Source organism: Stegostoma tigrinum, chromosome 8, assembly GCF_030684315.1.
Source record: "Stegostoma tigrinum isolate sSteTig4 chromosome 8, sSteTig4.hap1, whole genome shotgun sequence".
Lineage (NCBI taxonomy): Eukaryota > Metazoa > Chordata > Chondrichthyes > Orectolobiformes > Stegostomatidae > Stegostoma > Stegostoma tigrinum.
Window position 1 is genome coordinate 48,060,835 of NC_081361.1, and position 19,976 is coordinate 48,080,810.

The 19,976-nt window shown below is 42.5% G+C and overlaps 1 protein-coding gene across 15 annotated transcripts in view; it reads right to left on the reverse strand.

Annotated features, from left to right (window-relative positions):
- Positions 1-2,932, reverse strand: part of dock7 (dedicator of cytokinesis 7) — a 173,041-nt gene extending 170,109 nt beyond the window's left edge. For all 15 annotated transcript variants that reach the window (XM_048539932.2, XM_048539944.2, XM_048539943.2 and 12 more), the window contains exons 1-2: positions 2,800-2,932; positions 415-517 (exon numbers count right to left, since the gene is read on the reverse strand). In XM_048539932.2, the coding sequence (XP_048395889.1) occupies positions 415-517; positions 2,800-2,837 (141 nt within the window). In that variant the 5' untranslated portion in view covers positions 2,838-2,932. The remainder of the gene's footprint in view (positions 1-414; positions 518-2,799) is intronic.
- Positions 2,933-19,976: the final 17,044 nt, after the last annotated feature.

Consider the following 19,976-nt stretch of genomic DNA (forward strand, 5'->3'; position numbering starts at 1 on the left):
TTTCTTTGGAAGTACCTGGGATCTTAAACTTTTCCGATATTAAACAAAAAAAAGTTACTATTGCCAGCCAGTAATGACTGAAATTTGTTTGTTTTGTCAACAATCATGACTGTTTGCGGATACCCTTACAGTGGAGCTCAACCCTGCTCCTTCAACTTCCACACTCTAGTATTTTACAGTAGGAATGGATATATAGAAAATTAAGAGTGAGGTACAGAAACCCTACTGCTACCTTGATGGAAGATCAATTATCCCAGCACATACCAATGATCAAATATAAGACTGTTGTTCTGTATTGCTCTGCTCCATTCGGAGCAGTGATTACTGAGTATCAGATTTAACAAAAAGACATCACAGAAAAGAAAAGCCAACAACTTCTGAACATTCTAAGAGATTTTTCTCAACTTAACTTACTGAATGGTGAGAAACATTTGCCCCTACATTGAGGTTCTTGAGCAGCTGTGGTGAACTGCCATATTGGCCAGAAATCTGCTTCCTGACTTCAGCTGCTACAGTCCTAGATGGGAGAAAAATATCCTACATCAGTATATTGTATCAGGAATCTCAAGCATATTGTAGTATCCAGGTTAGATACAGGACACATCAACATTTTTGTTAAAGTGCTACAATATAATGGCAGAGTAGCATTAGAAATTACACCATGAAATTTGATCTGTGGAGTACCTGGCCTCATGTTTTAAACGGGGGTATTCTAAAGCCCTGCTTACAATATGTATCAACATCATGTGACAGAATGAAAAATGAAGGTTAGCAAATATAAGACTTATTGTAGAAACAATGCAACTCAGGGTTCTAGAGAATTTAATAATTTACATGTGGGTCAATGCAAAATCTTTAGCAAAATATGTCTTATAAATTAAATTTAATTTGATGTAGAGGAGATAATTTGCAAAGCTCTTGCTTTTCTGGTGGAAACCCAAAACTATTCAATGCCTTTGATAAGTCAGGGATAAATGCATTAGTTATTGTGATGTTGAGTCAAACCATCCGAGAAAGTTCTAACTTTGATTCTGCTCTTGGTGAATTAACTGGTGTTAGGTTGGGTGTCAAAAATATATGATTTGAGAGATATTTTGATCTTGATCTGAATGGCTATTTGGGAAAGGTCTAACTCTGAATTAGAGAAACGTACTGTTGTTCTCGACTCAGCTAATTTCTATAAACTACATTTGGATAAACTCTTCGCTAGGATCATTATTAGAACTATTGGATGAAATGATGTTTCGGTAAATCATTCTTCAAAGGCATTTTCCAAACTTTAATGTTAAAAGTTGGTTTGGAATGAGTTGCACTGCACGGCGAGTAACATCAGACTTACACCACTTTACAGAATTATAATTTTTCATGAGTGATAGAAGCTGAGAATCAGGAAGAGTTAAGACAGAAATTGCAGGCCAAAATTGGACCTTCTTTTGTGATACCTTTTGCGTTCTAGGGTTTCCTACCAATTCCAGAAATGAAATTCACCAGCACAACTTCCATGATCAGTAATGTGCTTCCCAATTTCTGAATGCATTGTGCAAAATGTCATCATTGCACAATCATCACTGTTTCATTTAAACCTTCGTATTTCAAAATCACATTTGTTATGTAGACTGATTCAAATAAAGATCCAATTTCTGCAAATTCTGAATATAGTACTAGAAATTCTGTTCCTCCCCTCAGTTATGTAATAATTCTGAAAAAAATGTTTAGACATTACAATTTATAGATATTTAAACAGTCTTTAAGTCTTTCAAAGCCTTGACATGAAACATTTTCAATTAGATTTTAAAAATATTTTATCTATGCGTAGATGCAGCATGTTTTATACTGACACTTTTTCCCCCAATTCCAGAAAAATATATTTTACAAACTGCCAAGGAATTAGTGATGGCATTTGGTAATCCTTTAAAAACACTTGAGATTTAAGATTGTACTCTGGACTTCAATCATCTTTTTAAAACCTGCTCAAGATGACACTACATTTTCTTACTGTATGTAAAAACTCATACGTTAATAGTTCAATTACTTTTTACACTTAATTAAGTTTCCCTGTGCACAGAATAACAGCATTAATTGTGTACTGCAAAGGTTAACCAAAAATAACACGTAGTGTTTGCACCATTTACTCGTGTACCTTTTACTTAACATAATGTGTACTATTTATTGATACTGGACGTCACAATGCCTTTTACAATATTTAGTACACTGAAGAAAATGGTATCCTACTGAGTTACTCAATGTCCATCATGGTACTTTCTCCAGTATTCTTCCATACTGCATTTCGATTGCAGATTATATTTCACACCATAGTGTTAAACATACAATGTGAATTACATCCCATCATTGTGCCCAGCGCTGCGCTTTCTGCCGAATGTGTATCACACCACATCTCCTCACATTACAGTGGGTTTGTGGTGAATGTTACTATTGTATTAGATGCTGTTGTAAAGAATTTAAAACCGCCCTGATTTAATCACAATCATTTATGAATCTTCGACTATTTCCATTTGTTATGATATATATATAGATGAATATATGTAAATGTTATATATATCCTGCATTTTAGTTTATTAGCTGCAGCATTTTAGTTTATTAGTATCGCAACTCCTGCAATACGATGCCTTATGCCCAACGCCGGGGTTTTTATTTGTTCCTCTCGGGGGTGGGCTACAAAGCGGGGGCTACTTGGATCAGGCTGGGCAGCCGGGGGCGCTCAGGCCTCCACTACCGACCGCTCCTTGTTCAAGGGGCAGCTACGGTTCAGCGGAGCAGTCGGGAAGGGAGATCGTTTACCTGCTGATTTTCTGCGCGAAGGCGCGGCGCTCGGCCATTTGTACCGGCAGAAGAGCGAGCAGGGCGGCGGCGACTACAAGAAATCAGAGCCCCCGGCCGGAGGACAGCGGAGGCTGGGGCCTCTACCGTAATACACCCAGGATTGCGACCTCTACCATAATACACCGATGACTGGAGCAATCGCCCACCAAGGAATGGTCAGAGATTCAGCGGAGGGACTCGTCCCTTGTCGTGTACTCTCGAGAGGTTGTCCCCATTGTTTTCACAAAAAAAACAATAAGGATTAAGATACATGGGAAGAAATACAGATACTGCTGATTAAGAACTGTCCCTCCAATACAACAGCAGAGGGCCATGTTATTTCCAGAGCAGCTCCGACTGTGCCGTCTGAGGACGTTAACTTTGTTTCTCCAGAAATGCCTCCAGATCTGCTGAGTATTACCAGCATTTTCTGATTTTAGGTCAACTTTACAGCATTTGAATGTTTTGCTCTTGTATTAGAACTAGCAAGGAATGGGCCACAATTGACAAGTTTGATCAAGCGCCACAGAACGCTGTTGTCAACAGTGTTGGAATAAAAGGGAGATAGTAGTACGGATACAAAATTGCTTGAGGAAACTGAGTAAAACTAATTTAAAAAATAGAAAGCAACAGAAATAATTTAATTACTTAAAACTCATTAATGATGTCAGGACAGGCTGCAGCACGTGAAACTCCTGGGGATGCCATTTGTGATCCAGAAAAAAAACATTTACACTATGTAGTTGAAGTCGGATCAGCTTTGACTCAATATCTGTGAGCTGGAGGCTCAATTACTGACGCTGCAACTCGCCAAAGAAAGTTACGGTGATTCTTTAACCAAAAGATTCTTACGCCACCTATTTAGGATTTCCTGATTTGATCAGTGGACAAGAATAGGAGGATGTGATTATGAAATAAGCAAGTAAAGGGACCCAGAGGGCACGCATGTCAACCTCTGCAATTGACCAGTAGGTTTGAGGATCTCTTACCTGTTTGGACGAGAGCAAAGGCTGCAAGGATGAGTTAACTGATCATGGCGCTGAAAGCACTTAAAGTGTAAGTTGCACCAACAAATGTAATAGTAATAGAGTGTAGGGAATTGACACCATTCTCTGCAGCAAAATGCAGAAGCCCACATAGCTGGGTTAACTGCCTGATACCAAGGTTGGGAAGGGTGTTGCAGTGGGTGAGGTAGGATCTGATAATTATGGTACATGTTGGTATCAATGACATAGGTAGAACTAGAAACAAAGTTCTGCATAGAAGCAATGAAGAGCTAGGAACTAGATTAAAAAGCAAAACATCAAAGAGCATAATCTCTGGATTATTACCTGAACTTTCTACAAATTGGTTTGGGATGTAAGGTTGGAGAGATGAATACATGTCTGAAAGACTAGTGTGGGCCACTGGTATTAATACTGGGGAAAGTGATACATTGGGATTGTCTACACCTGAAGTGTGCTGGGCCCAGTTTCATGCTAATTATATAACTGGGGAAATGAGGTGAATTTTAAACTAAGTAGTGGTGGCAAAGATTCAAATGTGGAAAGATGTGGTAAAGCAAAGAATAGAGTCAAGGTAATGAGGAAAATAGTAATTAGGGAAATGGCAGGAATCATAGATTAGAATCCGTACGCTGCAGAAAGAGGCCAGTTGTCCCTTCAAGTCTGCACCAATCCTCTGGAGAGCATCTTTTTCAGATTTACCCCTACCCTAACCACATAATCCCATATTTATTATGGCTAATCCACTGAACCTGCTAATCCACTGAACCTGCACATCCCAGGACCTAATGGGCAATTTAGTAACGCCAATTCACCTAACCTGTACATCTTTGGACAATGGGAGGAAGCCAAAGCACCCAGTGGAAATCCACAAAGACATGGAGAGAATGTGCAAATTCCACACTGACAATTACCCAAGGCTGGAATTAAACCCGAATGCCTAACACTGTGAGACAGCAATGTTTGCAACAATGCCACCCTGAGAGGGATAGAGAAACAAAACCTTAGCAAAACACAATCAAGATGTTACAAAGATAATAAAAAGACAAAACTGAATATGTTTAACATTCAAAACAAAGTGAACGAATTGATACTGCACATTGAAGTAAATGAACTGATTTGATAGCCTTTATGGAGGCATGATTTTGGCATGATAAAGAATGGGTCCTGAATACTGACATTCAAAAAGTATAAGAAGCTTAGTAAAGGTGAAGGGTAGCACTGTAAATCAAGGATGGTAATTGTGCAATAGACAGACACGACTTGGTTCAGGAGGTCTGGATGCAGAATCGGTTTAAATGGAAATGAGGAACAGCAGGGGAAAGAAATCATTAGTGGTGAGTGGTTTACAGGCCCCTAACAGTAACCACAATGTGAAACGAAGAACACGAGAAGAAATGTTGAAAGAAACAGAACAACAGTAATTGCCTGGATAGTGAGTTTATACCATGCTTCTGAGACAGTTTATTTTACAGCAGCACATTTTGGAAATGATCAGAGAGCAGTTTATATTAGACTTGGTATTGTGTGATGTGACAAGATTAATTCATGACCTCACTGTCAAGGTACTTTAGACAACAGCAACCACATTATAATTGAATCTTATACCCAAAAGGAAAATATTGGGTTTAAGACTAATGTTTTAAATGTAAATAAGGACAACTATGTGGGCATAAATGCTGAACTAATGAATTGAAATGCCATAATGCTTTTCAGGAATAACATATATATAACATATGTGGATAAAGAGGAGCCTGTAGACACAATGTACTTGGATTTGCAGAAGGCATTTGATCAGTTGCCACATCAAAGGTATTACCATTGATAGAATTTTGACGCCCTGACAGAAAACAGATTGTTTTACAAGTTACATCAATGATGACAGACAAGAGAAAAGCCATGCTAGTAGGAAAGTATGTTGTGAAGGAAGTTATAGATAGATATAGTTAGATTAAATGAGTGAGCAAAAATCTGGCAGAAGGCGTATATGGTGAGAAAGTGTGAAGTTGTTCATTTTGGCAGAATATTTTTTTAAAAAAGCAGAGTATTACCTAAATGGAGAATGACTTCGAAATTCTAAGGTGCAGAGAGATTTAGGTGCTCTGGTATAACAGGCCACAAAATATGCAGGTACAGTGCATAATCAAGAAGATGAATTGGCTGAGATAATAAAATGTGAGGCTGGATGAACACAGCAGGCCAAGCAGCATCTCAGGAGCACAAAAGCTGACGTTTCGGGCCTAGACCCTTCATCAGAGAGGGGGATGGGGGGAGGGAACTGGAATAAATAGGGAGAGAGGGGGAGGCGGACCGAAGATGGAGAGTAAAGAAGATAGGTGGAGAAGGTGTGGGTGGGGAGGTAGGGAGGGGATAGGTCAGTCCAGGGAAGACGGACAGGTCAAGCAGGTGGGATGAGGTTAGTAGGTAGCTGGGGGTGCGGCTTGGGGTGGGAGGAAGGGATGGGTGAGAGGAAGAACCGGTTAGGGAGGCAGAGACAGGTTGGACTGGTTTTGGGATGCAGTGGGTGGGGGGGAAGAGCTGGGCTGGTTGTGTGGTGCAGTGGGGGGAGGGGATGAACTGGGCTGGTTGAGGGATGCAGTGGGGGAAGGGGAGATTTTGAAACTGGTGAAGTCCACATTGATACCATATGGCTGCAGGGTTCCCAGGCGGAATATGAGTTGCTGTTCCTGCAACCTTCGGGTGGCATCATTGTGGCAGTGCAGGAGGCCCATGATGGACATGTCATCAAGAGAATGGGAGGGGGAGTGGAAATGGTTTGCGACTGGGAGGTGCAGTTGTTTGTTGCGAACTGAGCGGAGGTGTTCTGCAAAGCGGTCCCCAAGCCTCCGCTTGGTTTCCCCAATGTAGAGAAAGCCGCACCGGGTACAGTGGATGCAGTATACCACATTGGCAGATGTGCAGGTGAACCTCTGCTTAATGTGGAATGTCATCTTGGGGCCTGGGATGGGGGTGAGGGAGGAGGTGTGGGGACAAGTGTAGCATTTCCTGCGGTTGCAGGGGAAGGTGCCGGGTGTGGTGGGGTTGGAGGGCAGTGTGGAGCGAACAAGGGAGTCACGGAGAGAGTGGTCTCTCCGGAAAGCAGACAGGGGTGGGGATGGAAAAATGTCTTGGGTGGTGGGGTCGGATTGTAAATGGTGGAAGTGTCGGAGGATAATGCGTTGTATCCGGAGGTTGGTAGGGTGGTGTGTGAGAACGAGGGGGATCCTCTTGGGGCGGTTGTGGCGGGGGCGGGGTGTGAGGGATGTGTCGCGGGAAATGCGGGAGACGCGGTCAAGGGCGTTCTCAATCACCGTGGGGGGGAAGTTGCGGTCCTTAAAGAACTTGGACATCTGGGATGTGCGGGAGTGGAATGTCTTATCGTGGGAGCAGATGCGGCGGAGGCGGAGGAATTGGGAATAGGGGATGGAATTTTTGCAGGAGGGTGGGTGGGAGGAGGTGTATTCTAGGTAGCTGTGGGAGTCGGTGGGCTTGAAATGGACATCAGTTACAAGCTGGTTGCCTGAGATGGAGACTGAGAGGTCCAGGAAGGTGAGGGATGTGCTGGAGATGGCCCAGGTGAACTGAAGGTATGAATTGGCTGTTATCATTCATTACAAGAATAATAAACATTAAAAGGATGTATGCTTCAGTAACATAGCGCACTGGTAAGATCATACCTCCAATACTATGTGCAGTTTTAGTCTCCTCATTTAAGGAAGGATGTGATTGCATGAGAGACTGTACAGAGGAAGTTTACTAGATTGATACATGGAATTGTTGGGTTGACTTATGAGAATATGTTGTATGGCTGGTTCACACTGGAACTAAGAAGATTGAGGGGTTATGTGTTGAAGCGTATAAGATTCTGAATGGTCTTGACAACATCAATGTGGATAAAATCTTTCCTCCTGTGGGTCAGTCCACAATGGGGGGGCACTGCTTAAAAATGAGAATTTTATTCTCTCACAGGATGTGCATCTTTGGAACACGCTGCCTCAGAGGGAGGGTTGTTAAATATTTTATTGCAGAGATGGATATTTTCAAAAGCCTTGCTAAATTTCATGCACACTACATTAAATAGACTATCCTCATCAGTCCTCCTTATTACCTTCTCAAATAATTCAATCAAAGTTAGTCAAACATAATGTTCTTTCAACAAGGCCATGGTCACTTGATTAATTTATAACAGACGATTTACATTATCATTCAGAAATTTTTCCAAATTTTCCCATCACTGAAGTCAGATCAACTGACCTGCAATAATTCTATCATTCCCTCTTTAAATAATGGTGTAATGCCTGTAGCCAGAGATTTTTGGAAAATAATAATCAGACCCTCTATCATTTGTATCCTCTCTTCTCAAAGCAGCCCTGGATAAATTTCATCCAGGTCTAACAGTTAATATACTTTCAAAGATACTAAAGTTCTTAATACTTTCAATGTCACCATGTTTATCTCATCCCTTCATTTAAATGTCTGCAACATTTCTCTCTTTTGTAAAGACAGAGACAAAGTATTCATTCAAACCGAAGGCCATCTTATGTCACCGGACACAGGTCACAATTTGATCTCAAGTACTTCCTGCTTATTCCTCAATTATACAAACAAGGAACAGGGGTAGGCGATCCAGCCCCTCAAGCCTGCTCTATCATTTCATAAGATCACAGCTGATCAGATTGTTACCTCAAATCAACATTTCCAACTCCTCGATAACCTTTCACTCCAAGAATGTATCCACCTCTGCCTTAAAATATTCAATGTTTCTATTTCCACCATCTTTTCAAGAAGACAGTTCCAAAGACTCTCAAATCACTAAGAAAGATTTTTGCTTCCTCTGCATTTTAACTGAGCAAACCGAGTTTTTTAGCACTGACCCCTCTTATACTTCACATATTTGTTAGCCATCTTAGATTTTTCCTCAATTTCACTTGCCTATGATATTTTCATGCCTTGTTTTTGTTTTCCTAGTTAATTTTAGTTTCACCTTTGTGCTTTTTATTATCCTCCAAGCTTTGTGCAACATTGAGCTCTTTGTATTTACCATCATTTTCTCTTTTTGCCTTATTTTACACTGTTGAGGTTGGTCGGCTCACTGAGCTGGTTTCTTGTTTTGCAGAAGGGTTCAGACCCGAAACGCCAGCTCTCCTGCTCCTCAGACGCTGCTTGGCCTGCTATGTTCATTCAGCTCTACACCTTGTTGTGTCACGTCTGTATTTCTTTCTTCAATGCTTCCCACTGCTTTGACAGTGATTTACATTCACACCTTTTGAAATGGCTGAGCAAGTCACTTACTTACAAAACAATTAGGGATGAGCAACAAGTGCTAGATTTGCTAGCAGCACCACATCCCATTGAAGGAGTAAGACAAAATTACCTTACAACTTGTGACAGTGATAAGTGTAAGAGACTGAGATGAACATTGGCATGTGTATGCTTGATAAAGATTGCTGGTAGCTGAGTGATGGGTGCGCAATGAATTGAGCAGAGACTACGCTTCAGTTGGTAGGATGTGAACTTTTGAGACATGTTCACTGACCTGATCAGAGGGTTAGATAGGGTGGATAGGGAGAGCCTTTTTCCTAGGATGGTGACGGCGAGCATGAGGGGGCATAGCTTTAAATTGAGGGGTGAAAGATATAGGACAGATGTCAGAGGTAGTTTCTTTACTCAGAGAGTAGTAAGGGAATGGAACGCTTTGCCTGCAACGCGGTGGTAGATTCGCCAACTTTAGGTACATTTAAGTCGTCATTGGATAAGCATATGGACGTACACGGAATAGTGTAGGTTAGATGGGCTTGAGATCGGTATTACAGGTCGGCACAACATCAAAGGCCAAAGGGCCTGTACTGTGCTGTAATGTTCTATCTATTCTATCTATCTATCACACATGAGTTCATGAAACCTCTTGCAACATTGTGTCATATTCTTGAGCTAAATATCTGGCATTGATCGCCACAACTATCTGTATCTATTGTCTTCTCAAAGAGTATTTAGACGGCCAGTTCAACCACCACACTACCCAACCAATACAAGAGATCTCTCCTTGACATAAATCTCCAGTGCACTGTCCAAACAACCTAGTATGCTGTCTCCCATGGTCAGCCATTGCTCTTTGTTGCACAGCACTATTTCAATGATTGCTGCATCCCAGCTATCACTTTGTTCCTTGCCTTAGGAGGTGCAGGTTAGCCTTCAGTAGTTCCAACAAGTGACAATATTGAGCCCGTTGTTGACACATGCAATAAATGTCACACAGTCAGTGCTGTTGTATGTGGAAGTCAATGCAAATAAAAGGGCAGCATGAAGATGAGATTTTACATTGAACTGGTGTAAGTTAATTATACCTTGTGACCTTCATGCTGTTAATCCACAATCTTTTCTTTGTGGAAAAAATCTTTATCTTTCCAAGTTACTTACAAGTTCTTAGATCTGGAATCACTTGACTGACCTATGACTGCAAATGAAATTACATTTGGTATCTTTTTTATACGGTTTACAATCTTTTAATTAGTATTGGTTTTCTTTATATAGCTCATGGCTATCTCCATTGCAACTTGATGCTGGTAAAGAACTCAAACATTATCAGCTACTTTTATCTCAAAAGATGAAAACACCACTCCCTTGTCAGCTCCAAACTCCCCTCCAACCCCACCACACCCGGCACCTTCCCCTGCAACCGCAGGAAGTGCTACACCTGCCCCCACACCTCCTCCCTCACCCCCATCCCAGGCTCCAAGATGACTTTCCTCATCAAGCAGATGTTCACCTGCACATCCGCCAATGTGGTATACTGCATTCGCTGTACACGGTATGGCTTCCTCTACATCGGGGAAACATCGCGGAGGCTTGGGGACCGCTTTGCAGAACACCTACACTTGGTTCGTAGTAAACAACTGCACCTCCCAGTCGCGAACCATTTCAACTCCCCCTCCCATTCCTTAGAGGACATGTCCATTCTGGGCCTCCTGCAGTGCCACAATGATGCCACCCGTAGGTTGCACGAACCGCAACTCATATTCCGCTTGGAACCCTGCAGCCCAATGGTATCAATGTGGACTTCATCAGCTTCAAAATCTTCCCTCCACCCACTGAATTCCAAAATCAGCCCAGCTCATCCCAGCCTCCCTAACCTGTTCTTCCTCTCACCTATCCCCTCCTCCCACCTCAAGCCGCACCTCCATTTCCTACCTACTGAACTCATCCCGCCCCCTTGACCTGTCCATCCTCCCTGGACTGACCTATCCCCTCCCTACCTCCCCACCTATACTCTCCTCTCCACCTGCCTTCTCATCTATCCATCTTCAGTCCACCTCCCCCTCTTTATTTCAGAATCCTCTCCCCATCCCCCTTTTCTGACGAAGGGTGTAGGTCCAAAACATCAGCTTTTGTGCTCCTGAGATGCTGCTAGGCCTGCTGTGTTCATCCAGCCTCACATTTTGTTATCTTGGAATTCTCCAGCGTCTGCAGTTCCCATTATCTCTCACACTTTGTTATCTTGGTTTCTCCAGCATCTGCAGTTCCCATTATCTCTGAAAACATCGCCTGTTATTGTGTTAATTAATGGAAATGAGAAAGTTCTAAATGCAATTACTGTTGAGTGAATCTCACCTAGGCAGTAATTGAGCATCACAATTAGACTCAGTGCCTAACCTGGCAGCAGCCAAAGGTGAAAATCAGTTCAGGTTACCGAAACAACAACAAAGTTGCTGGAAAAGCTCAGCTGGGTTTGGCAGCATTTGTAAAGGAAAAAAACAGAGTTAATGTTTCAGGTCTGATGATCCTTTCTCAGAAAGATTTGCTGTATATAAATATTAGGTGAGAACATAATCAGCCAATACTTGCCTTGTTGTCAAATGAGACAACTAGAGACAGGGCAATATTGTTACGTCATTCACAAGTGAGGAACAATTTTTTAATTCTGACATTAAAATAGACCCTGTGAGTCAAGATACTTTAATGGAAACATATGCTAACAACAGGTTAGTAGAAAAGAAGTGACAGTTGGAGAAATATTTTTAATAGTGACGTGTTAAGCATCTAAATCTATTGGTACTGTTTATATATTTGTATTGACCAATAACTTAGATACACATAATTAATCATTTTTAATGTTGGAGCTGTCCTGGGCAATCATTATCAACAATGTCATCTTGGTTAATCAGCTTAATTGATATTGAAACAAAAAACAGAAATTGATGGGGAAACCTCTGCATACTGGCATTATCTTTGAAAGAAAGCAGAGTTAATGTTTTGAGTCCAGTGACTTGGAAGTTTCTTTTGAGTTTCAGAGATCAGAGTTTCTCCAGCAATTTCTGTTTTTGTGTCAGATCTCCAGAATCCGCAATTCTTTGTTTAACTTTATGTAGATGCTTGTTTGTAAAGTGAAAATATAATTTCACCCAGTGAAATGAAAAATGCATCTCTGATGAAGGGTCTAGGCCCGAAACGTCAGCTTTTGTGCTCCTGAGATGCTGCTTGGCCTGCTGTGTTCGTCCAGCCTCACATTTTATTATCTTGGAATCTCCAGCATCTGCAGTTCCCGTCATTTCAAATATTGACCTAGTTTAATTGGCATCTTAAATTTCTTTCTTTGTTAGTTTCTTTCTTTCTTTCTAAGAAACTCCTTCTTGTTTTCCTTTCTAAAAAAAACTTACAATGTTATTCCTGAAGTTGTTGAGGCTCCCAGCATATTGTTCAGGATATGTTAGATAAAATCCAACAACTATTCCAACAGGACTTACTTCCTATGTCAGCAAATTATTTGACCTTGGATAAGGCAGTTTGCCAGTATGAAATTGATTGTCCCTTTATCTGACATTTACAGGTCTACATTTTGCAGCAGGCATTAATGGATTGCAATAAGGGCTGGTAATGCTGCCTGTTTTACTCTCCTAGTCTATGATGGTCATGAAATTCTTACCATGGCATGGACTGTGATTAGTGAACTCAACACAAGCTGAGTATCCATTTCGAACGTTCTAATATGGATGAGTCAATGCTAAATTCATTAATTTGTCTAATCAATTAAGGTAAACATTGTAATAGTTATTCAATTACAAAACAATTTGTTGACAAAAGCAATCATTTTCCAACAATTGAGAATTGTTTCATGGTCATCATTAGATTCTTAATTTCAGACTTTTTTGAAAATTGAATTCAAATTCCACCTTTGCCATGGCAGAATTTGAAGCCCCTGTTCCCCAAACGTTACCTGGGCATCCGGATTAACAGTCCAGCAATAAAAGCATTAAGCCAATACCTCCCCAATCATTTGTCTGCACCAAGAAAAGACAGCTATTATATTGCATTTCAATATTAATCTACATCAATAGAGTAAGCTTGAATAAAAATTGGATTCTGCAAAAATGAAAAGGAAAGACATTGTGCATAAATTGATTGTCAAAGTGAACAGCAGTAGGAAGAATTGCTGGAGCTGTGATATGCATAAAGTCACTGGTTTTGGTTCCTCAAAGATATAGTCTAGTTAAGAAAACTGCAGTCTTCTTGGGTGCACGGTAAAAAAAGTTGAGAGAAAGGCCACAATTTAACACCAAATATCATACTGTAGAAATTACTTTTCAGGATTACATATGAAATTTTGCTTGATTGCCTCCAGAAAAATATTACAAATGTAGTCGGATAATTTATGCAGTGTTGCGACAATCCCGAAGCACATCTCCTCTACATCAGAGAAACCAAACGTAGGCTTGGGGACCGCTTTGCAGAATTCCTACACTCAGTTTGCACTAAACAACTGCACCTCCCAGTCGCGAACCATTTCAACTCTCCCCTCCCATTCCACAGACGACATGTTCATCCTGAGCCTCCAGCGGTACCACAACGATGCTACCCGAAGGTTGCAGGATCAGCACCTCTTATTCCTCTTGGGAACCCTGCAGCCAATGGTATCAATGTGGACTTCACAAGCTTCAAAATCTCCCATTCCCCTACCGCATTCCAAAACCAACCTGTCCCTGCCTCCCTAACCTATCCCTCCTCCCACCTCAAGCCCCAAACCCATCTCCTACCTACTAACCTCATCCCACCCCCTTGACCTGTCTGTCCTCCCTGGATTGACCTATCTCCTCCCTACCTCCCCACCTACACTCACCTTTACTGTCTCCATTCCAACCCCTTTGACCGGTCTGTCTCCTCTCCACCTATCTTTTCCTCTATCCAACATTCTATCCGCCTCCCCCTCTCTGCCTATTTATTTCAGAACCCCCTTCCCCTCGCACATTTCTGAAGAACGGTATAGGCCCAAAACATGAGCTTTCCTGCTCTTAAGATGCTGCTTGGCCTATTGTGTTCATCCAGCGCTACACCTTTTATCTCACATCACAGCTATTCAAGTGTCTTTAAAATGTCAAGTCAGCAAGTGCAGCAGAAAATGTGTGCAATGTACTTCCAACAAACTAACATCACCAAATGATCAAAAAATCTGTAGTTGTGTTGTTGGATGAGCCTAGAAATTGTCCATCAGTACTCTGATGCTCTTCCACAAGCTGTGTTGTGGGATCTTTTACAATTACTCAAGTAATCATGTAGAATCCTTATTTAATATCACATCTGTAAAACAACACCCCTAACAATAAAATACTTCCTCAGTACTGTACTGAATTGTCAACTAGGTTACAAAATTAATTTTAGGACTAACACTTAAATGTACACTTTCTGCATCAGAGACAAGAATGTAATAATTAAGTCGTGATAATGGGAACTGCACATGCTGGAGAATCCAAGACAACAAAGTGTGGAGCTAGATGAACACAGCAGGCCCAGCAGCATCTCAGGAGCACAAAAGCTGACGTTTCAGGCATAGACTCTTCATCAGAGAGGGGGATGGGGAGAGGGAACTGGAATAAATAGGGAGAGAGGGGGAGGCGGACCGAAGATGGAGAGAAAAGAAGATAGGTAGAGAGGAGAGTATAGGTGAGGAGGTAGGGAGGGGATAGGTCAGTCCAGGGAAGACAGACAGGTCAAGGAGGCAGGATGAGGTGGTAGGTAGGAAATTGAGGTGCAGCTTGGGGTGGGAGGAAGGGATGGGTGAGAAGAAGAACAGGTTAGGGAAGTGGAGACAGACTGGGCTGGTTTTGGGATGCAGTGGGGGGAGGGGACGAGCTGGGCTGGTTTTGGGATGCGGTGGGGGAAGGGGAGATTTTCAAGCTTGTGAAGTCCACATTGATACCATTGGGCTCTAGGGTTCCCAAGCGGAATATGAGTTGCTGTTCTTGCAACCTTCGGGTGGCAACATTGTGGCACTGCAGGAGGCCCATGATGGACATGTTGTCTGAGGAATGAGAGGGGGCATTAAAATGGTTCGCGACTGGGAGGTGCGGTTGTTTGTTGCAAACCAAGCGGAGGTGTTCTGCAAAGCGGGCCCCAAGACTCCACTTGGTTTCCCCAATGTAGAGGAAGCCACACTGGATACAATGGATACAATATACCACATTAGGGGCATTTAAACAGTCCTTGGATAAGCATATGGATGATGATGGGATAGTGTAGGGGGATGGGCTTAGATTAGTTCACAGATTGGCGCAACATCGAGGGCCGAAGGGCCTGTTCTGCGCTGTATTGGTCTATGTTCTATGTTCTATGTGCAGGTGAACATCTGCTTGATATGGAAGGTCATCTTGGGGCCTGCGATAGGGGTGAGGGAGGAGGTGTGGGGGCAAGTGTAGCACTTCCTGCGGTTGCAGGGGAAGGTGCTGGGTGTGGTGGAGTTGGAAGGGAGTGTGGAGCGGACAAGGGAGTCGCAGAGAGAGTGAGCGATGTGTTGCGGGAAATGCGGGAGACGCGGTCAAGGGCGTTCTTGACCAATGCAGGGGGAAAGTTGCAGTCCTTGAAGAACGTGGACATCTGGGATGTGCGGGAGTGGAATGCCTCATCCTGGGAGCCGATGTGGCAGAGGCGGAGGAATTGGGAATAGGGGATGGAATTTTTGCAGGAGGGTGGGTGGGAGGAGATGTATTCTAGGTAGCTATGGGAGTCAGTGGGCTTGAAATGGACATCAGTTTCTAGCTGGTTACCTGAGATGGAGACTGAGAGTTCCAGGAAGGTGAGGGATGTGTTGGACATGGCCCAGGTGAACTTGAGGTTGGGGTGGAAGGTGTTAGTGAAGTGGATGGACTGTTCAAGCTCCTCTTGGGAGCAAGAGGCGGCGCCGATACAGTCATCAATGTAACGGAGAAAGAGGTGGGGTTTGGGGCCTGTGTAGGTGCGGAAGAGGGACTGTTCCACATAACCTACAAAGAGGCAGGCATAGCTTGGGCCCATGCGGGTACCCATGGCCACCCCCTTTGTAGGAAGTGGGAGGAATCGAAAGAGAAGTTGTTGAGGGGGAGGACGAGTTTGGCTAGGCGGATGAGGGTGTCGATGGAGGGGGATTGGTCGGGCCTGCAAGACAGGAAGAAGCAGAGGGCCTTGAGTCATCTGCATGAGGAATACAGGTGTATAGGGACTGGATGCCCATGGTGAAAATGAGGTGTTAGGGGCCAGGGAATTGGAAGTCTTGGAGGAGGTGGAGGGTGTGGGTGGTATCATGGACACAGGTGGGGAGTTCCTGGACCAAAGCGGAGAAAATGGAGTCCAGATAGGTGGAGATGAGTTCGGTGGGGCAGGAACAGGCTAAGGCAATGGGTCGACCAGGGCAGGCAGGTTTGTGGATTTTGGGAAGGAGATAGAAACGGGCCGTGCGGGGTTGGGGAACGGTTGGTTTTAGCATTACAAAAGCAAAATACTGCAGATGCTGGAAATCTGAAATAAAAACAAAAATATTTAGCGTGTCTGGAGCATCTTTGGAGAGAGAACAACAGTGTTAAGAGGACCAGAACTCTCTGCACATCTATAAAAATGGTGGGTGGGGATTTTTTCTGCTGGTCAGAGAGGGGACTGGATGGAATTCAAAAAGATTTAGCAGGGTTATTTGAACTCAGTGCTGAGTTCAAACACGCCTCATTTTGGTCATTGCAGGGGCTATAGTCTGTAGTGTGGAAGTCATGAATTGATAAAGTACACCTAAATGCTCTTGAATAGCAGATCGGGTCTGTTGAACTCCATTGAACCGAAGCTTTTTAAATCACTCACTCTGTATGAAAACAAAGGCTTAAGGTATCAGTGAGAGTTAAAACAAACCCCTACTGCACTGCTTTAATGAATAGGAACACCTCCGCTCGGTTCGTAACAAACAACTGCACCTCCCAGTCGCAAACCATTTCCACTCCCCCTCCCATTCTTTAGATGACATGTCCATCATGGGCCTCCTGCAGTGCCACAATGATGCCACCCGAAGGTTGCAGGAACAGCAACTCATATTCCACTTGGGAACCCTGCAGCCCAATGGTATCAATGTGGACTTCACCAGCTTCAAAATCTCCCCTTCCCCCAACGCATCCCAAAACCAGCCCAGTTCGTCCCCTCCCCCCACTGCACCACACAACCAGCCCAGCTCTTCCCCTCCACCCATTGCATCCCAAAACCAGTCCAACCTGTCTCTGCCTCCCTAACCTGTTCTTCCTCTCACCCATCCCTTCCTCCCACTCCAAGCCGCACCTCCATCTCCTACCTACTAACCTCATCCCACCTCCTTGACCTGTCCATCTTCCTTGGACTGACCTATCCCCTCCCTACCTCCCCACCTATACTCTCCTCTCCACCTATCTTCTTTTCTCTCCATCTTCGGTCCGCCTCCCCCTCTCTCCCTATTTATTCCAGAACCCTCACCCCATCCCCCTCTCTGATGAAGGGTCTAGGCCCGAAACGTCAGCTTTTGTGCTCCTGAGATGCTGCTTGGCCTGCTGTGTTCATCCAGCCTCACATTTTATTATCTTGGATTCTCCAGCATCTGCAGTTCCCATTATCACTTAATGAATAGGCCATCTATTTTTGTTTAGAAGGAAAATTATCAGTTGGTTGTGTAATTTCAATAGAGATCACAGTTGATGTTTCCTCACAGGCTAATATTATGTCATTATCAATGCTTGGATGAGTTTCAAAAACTATATTTATCTCAACAGAGATTTTGCATTCATAGTTTGATTGACAGTTTAAAGAGTTGAAGGATTAGCTATTTTTGATGTGGGGTTTGAATAGAAGTTTGTTTGTTGTAACCACTTGAGGAAATTTAGAAGCTTTGAACGGGTTTATTAAAATCAGATTTTCTTTATCAAGTGAGTATGAGTGAGTGTTGTACTGGATTGTTAGAATATTTTTTATTTTCCCATGCTTCTCCTGAGCTGTACCCATGATAGGTACAAGGGAATGGCTACAGAGATGGCATGAGACCGTTGGAAGTTATAAGGGGACAGTTACATGGGGGCATCAAGATGGGTGGGAGGCATGATATGCCATGGGGTGCAGGGAACTTAGAGATGTGTGAGCGTGAGTTGGCATGGAAGCGTCACATCAGACATGAAACGTTAAATCAGTCTCTATTCTTTATCATTTCATTTTTCTGAAACACCTACTGTCTAGTCTCATTCTGACCATCCCCTTATTCTCTCTCATTATTCAATGTTCAAACATCTGACTTTACCTAATCATCCCTGTTACCTATACTTATATCTTCACATTCTGAAATACTCTCCAAGATCAATTTCACCTCTCAGTTATCTCTGCCTTCTTTCCAATTCTGCCTTTGACCACCCATTCAAAATTTCTCTTTGATGGTGCCACTATTTTGTGCATTTTCAAAATGGATTTTCAGGAGATGTAGTCATGGACAAAAGGAAAACAAAATTGATGAAACCAAACAATATATATCAAATAAATGTAACTCTCTTCCACCTCATAAATAAAACGAATCAAAACAAAGAAACTGCACCACAACTGCCTAGCAACGAAACTACAGATCTGAAATATAATCAAACTATAAAAATACAAACCAGGAAGTAATTATCAGAGAACAGTTTTCTCCAAGACGTTTTAAAATGATTGACGTGTGCCTTTTGCTTTCAGCTTCTCTGTGCACACTTTCCTAATGTGTTTCTGCATTTTCTGTTTATTGTGCAATGCTTTTGGTCAATGTATTAATATCATTACTAATTTTGGTAGTCTATCAAAAATAGGCTGATCTGTGGTACAGGGTAATTCACAATAGCAATTCAGTAGGTGGACTTCCCTCAATTTAATGACAGTGTTCCAATTCTAATTTATGCCAGTTTATTAATCCATCCCCGTTAAATTACTCCTAGCTGGACCTAGAAGACTGCAGCTCAGTTGATGTGGTCAGGGCGGGAAAGTGGAGTTACACTTTGCAATTGGGTTGCAGAGGTGTTGGAAAGGCTACTCTGCTTAATACTGAAGAGTTGATGCCCTATTGCAGGGATATACCAAAGACAATCTTAAAATAATAAAAGTGTAAGATGCACCAATGGTGATTACCAACCAAACACTTACAATTATCTTGGCTACATCTATTCTAACTGAAACAACATTTGATGGTGTTGCAAGGAAACTAATGGTAAGTTTCTCGCTCTGGTACACATTTCTTGTAGCATCCACTAAAATAGCATAGATCAAAGTTAGGATTTTTTGGTTGCATTGCTCGCTTCCACACTATTTCCATCACCATGAACAATCATTTGCTTTTATATCGTGCCTTTAAATTAGAATACATGACCAGGCAATTCACAGTGACATATCAGACAAAACAAACGCTGAGTTCAAGAAAGACCTGTAGGTCAGTTTTAAGGAAATCTTTAAAGAAGAGTGGGGATGGGGCTGGAGAAGCAGAGAGTTTTAGGTTGGGATTTGCAGACCATATTTCCTAAATGGCAAATGACACTGCCATGGATGGAAATGCTGTAGGATGGGACCTGAGTTGGTGTAATGGAGTGAAAGAAGCACAAATGAATGGGTGGCTTCAGGTCTCAAGGATATTATGTATACACAAAAAGGCAACACCTTCAAGGAATTTAAACATAGGGGTGAGAATTTGAATAGAACGTATGGGATAAAGGATTGCAGAACTTGTTGTGAGATCATAACTGAGCTTTAGGCCATCAAAAGTTTATCAAGATGGCAGTCATCTGGGAATGAATAATCAAACCTGGAAGTAACAAAGTTATATGTAGGGTGGACCTAAATGACATTAAAACAGCAGTGAGAGGTAAATGTCATCAGAGAACATGTTGATCAAGTGATCATACT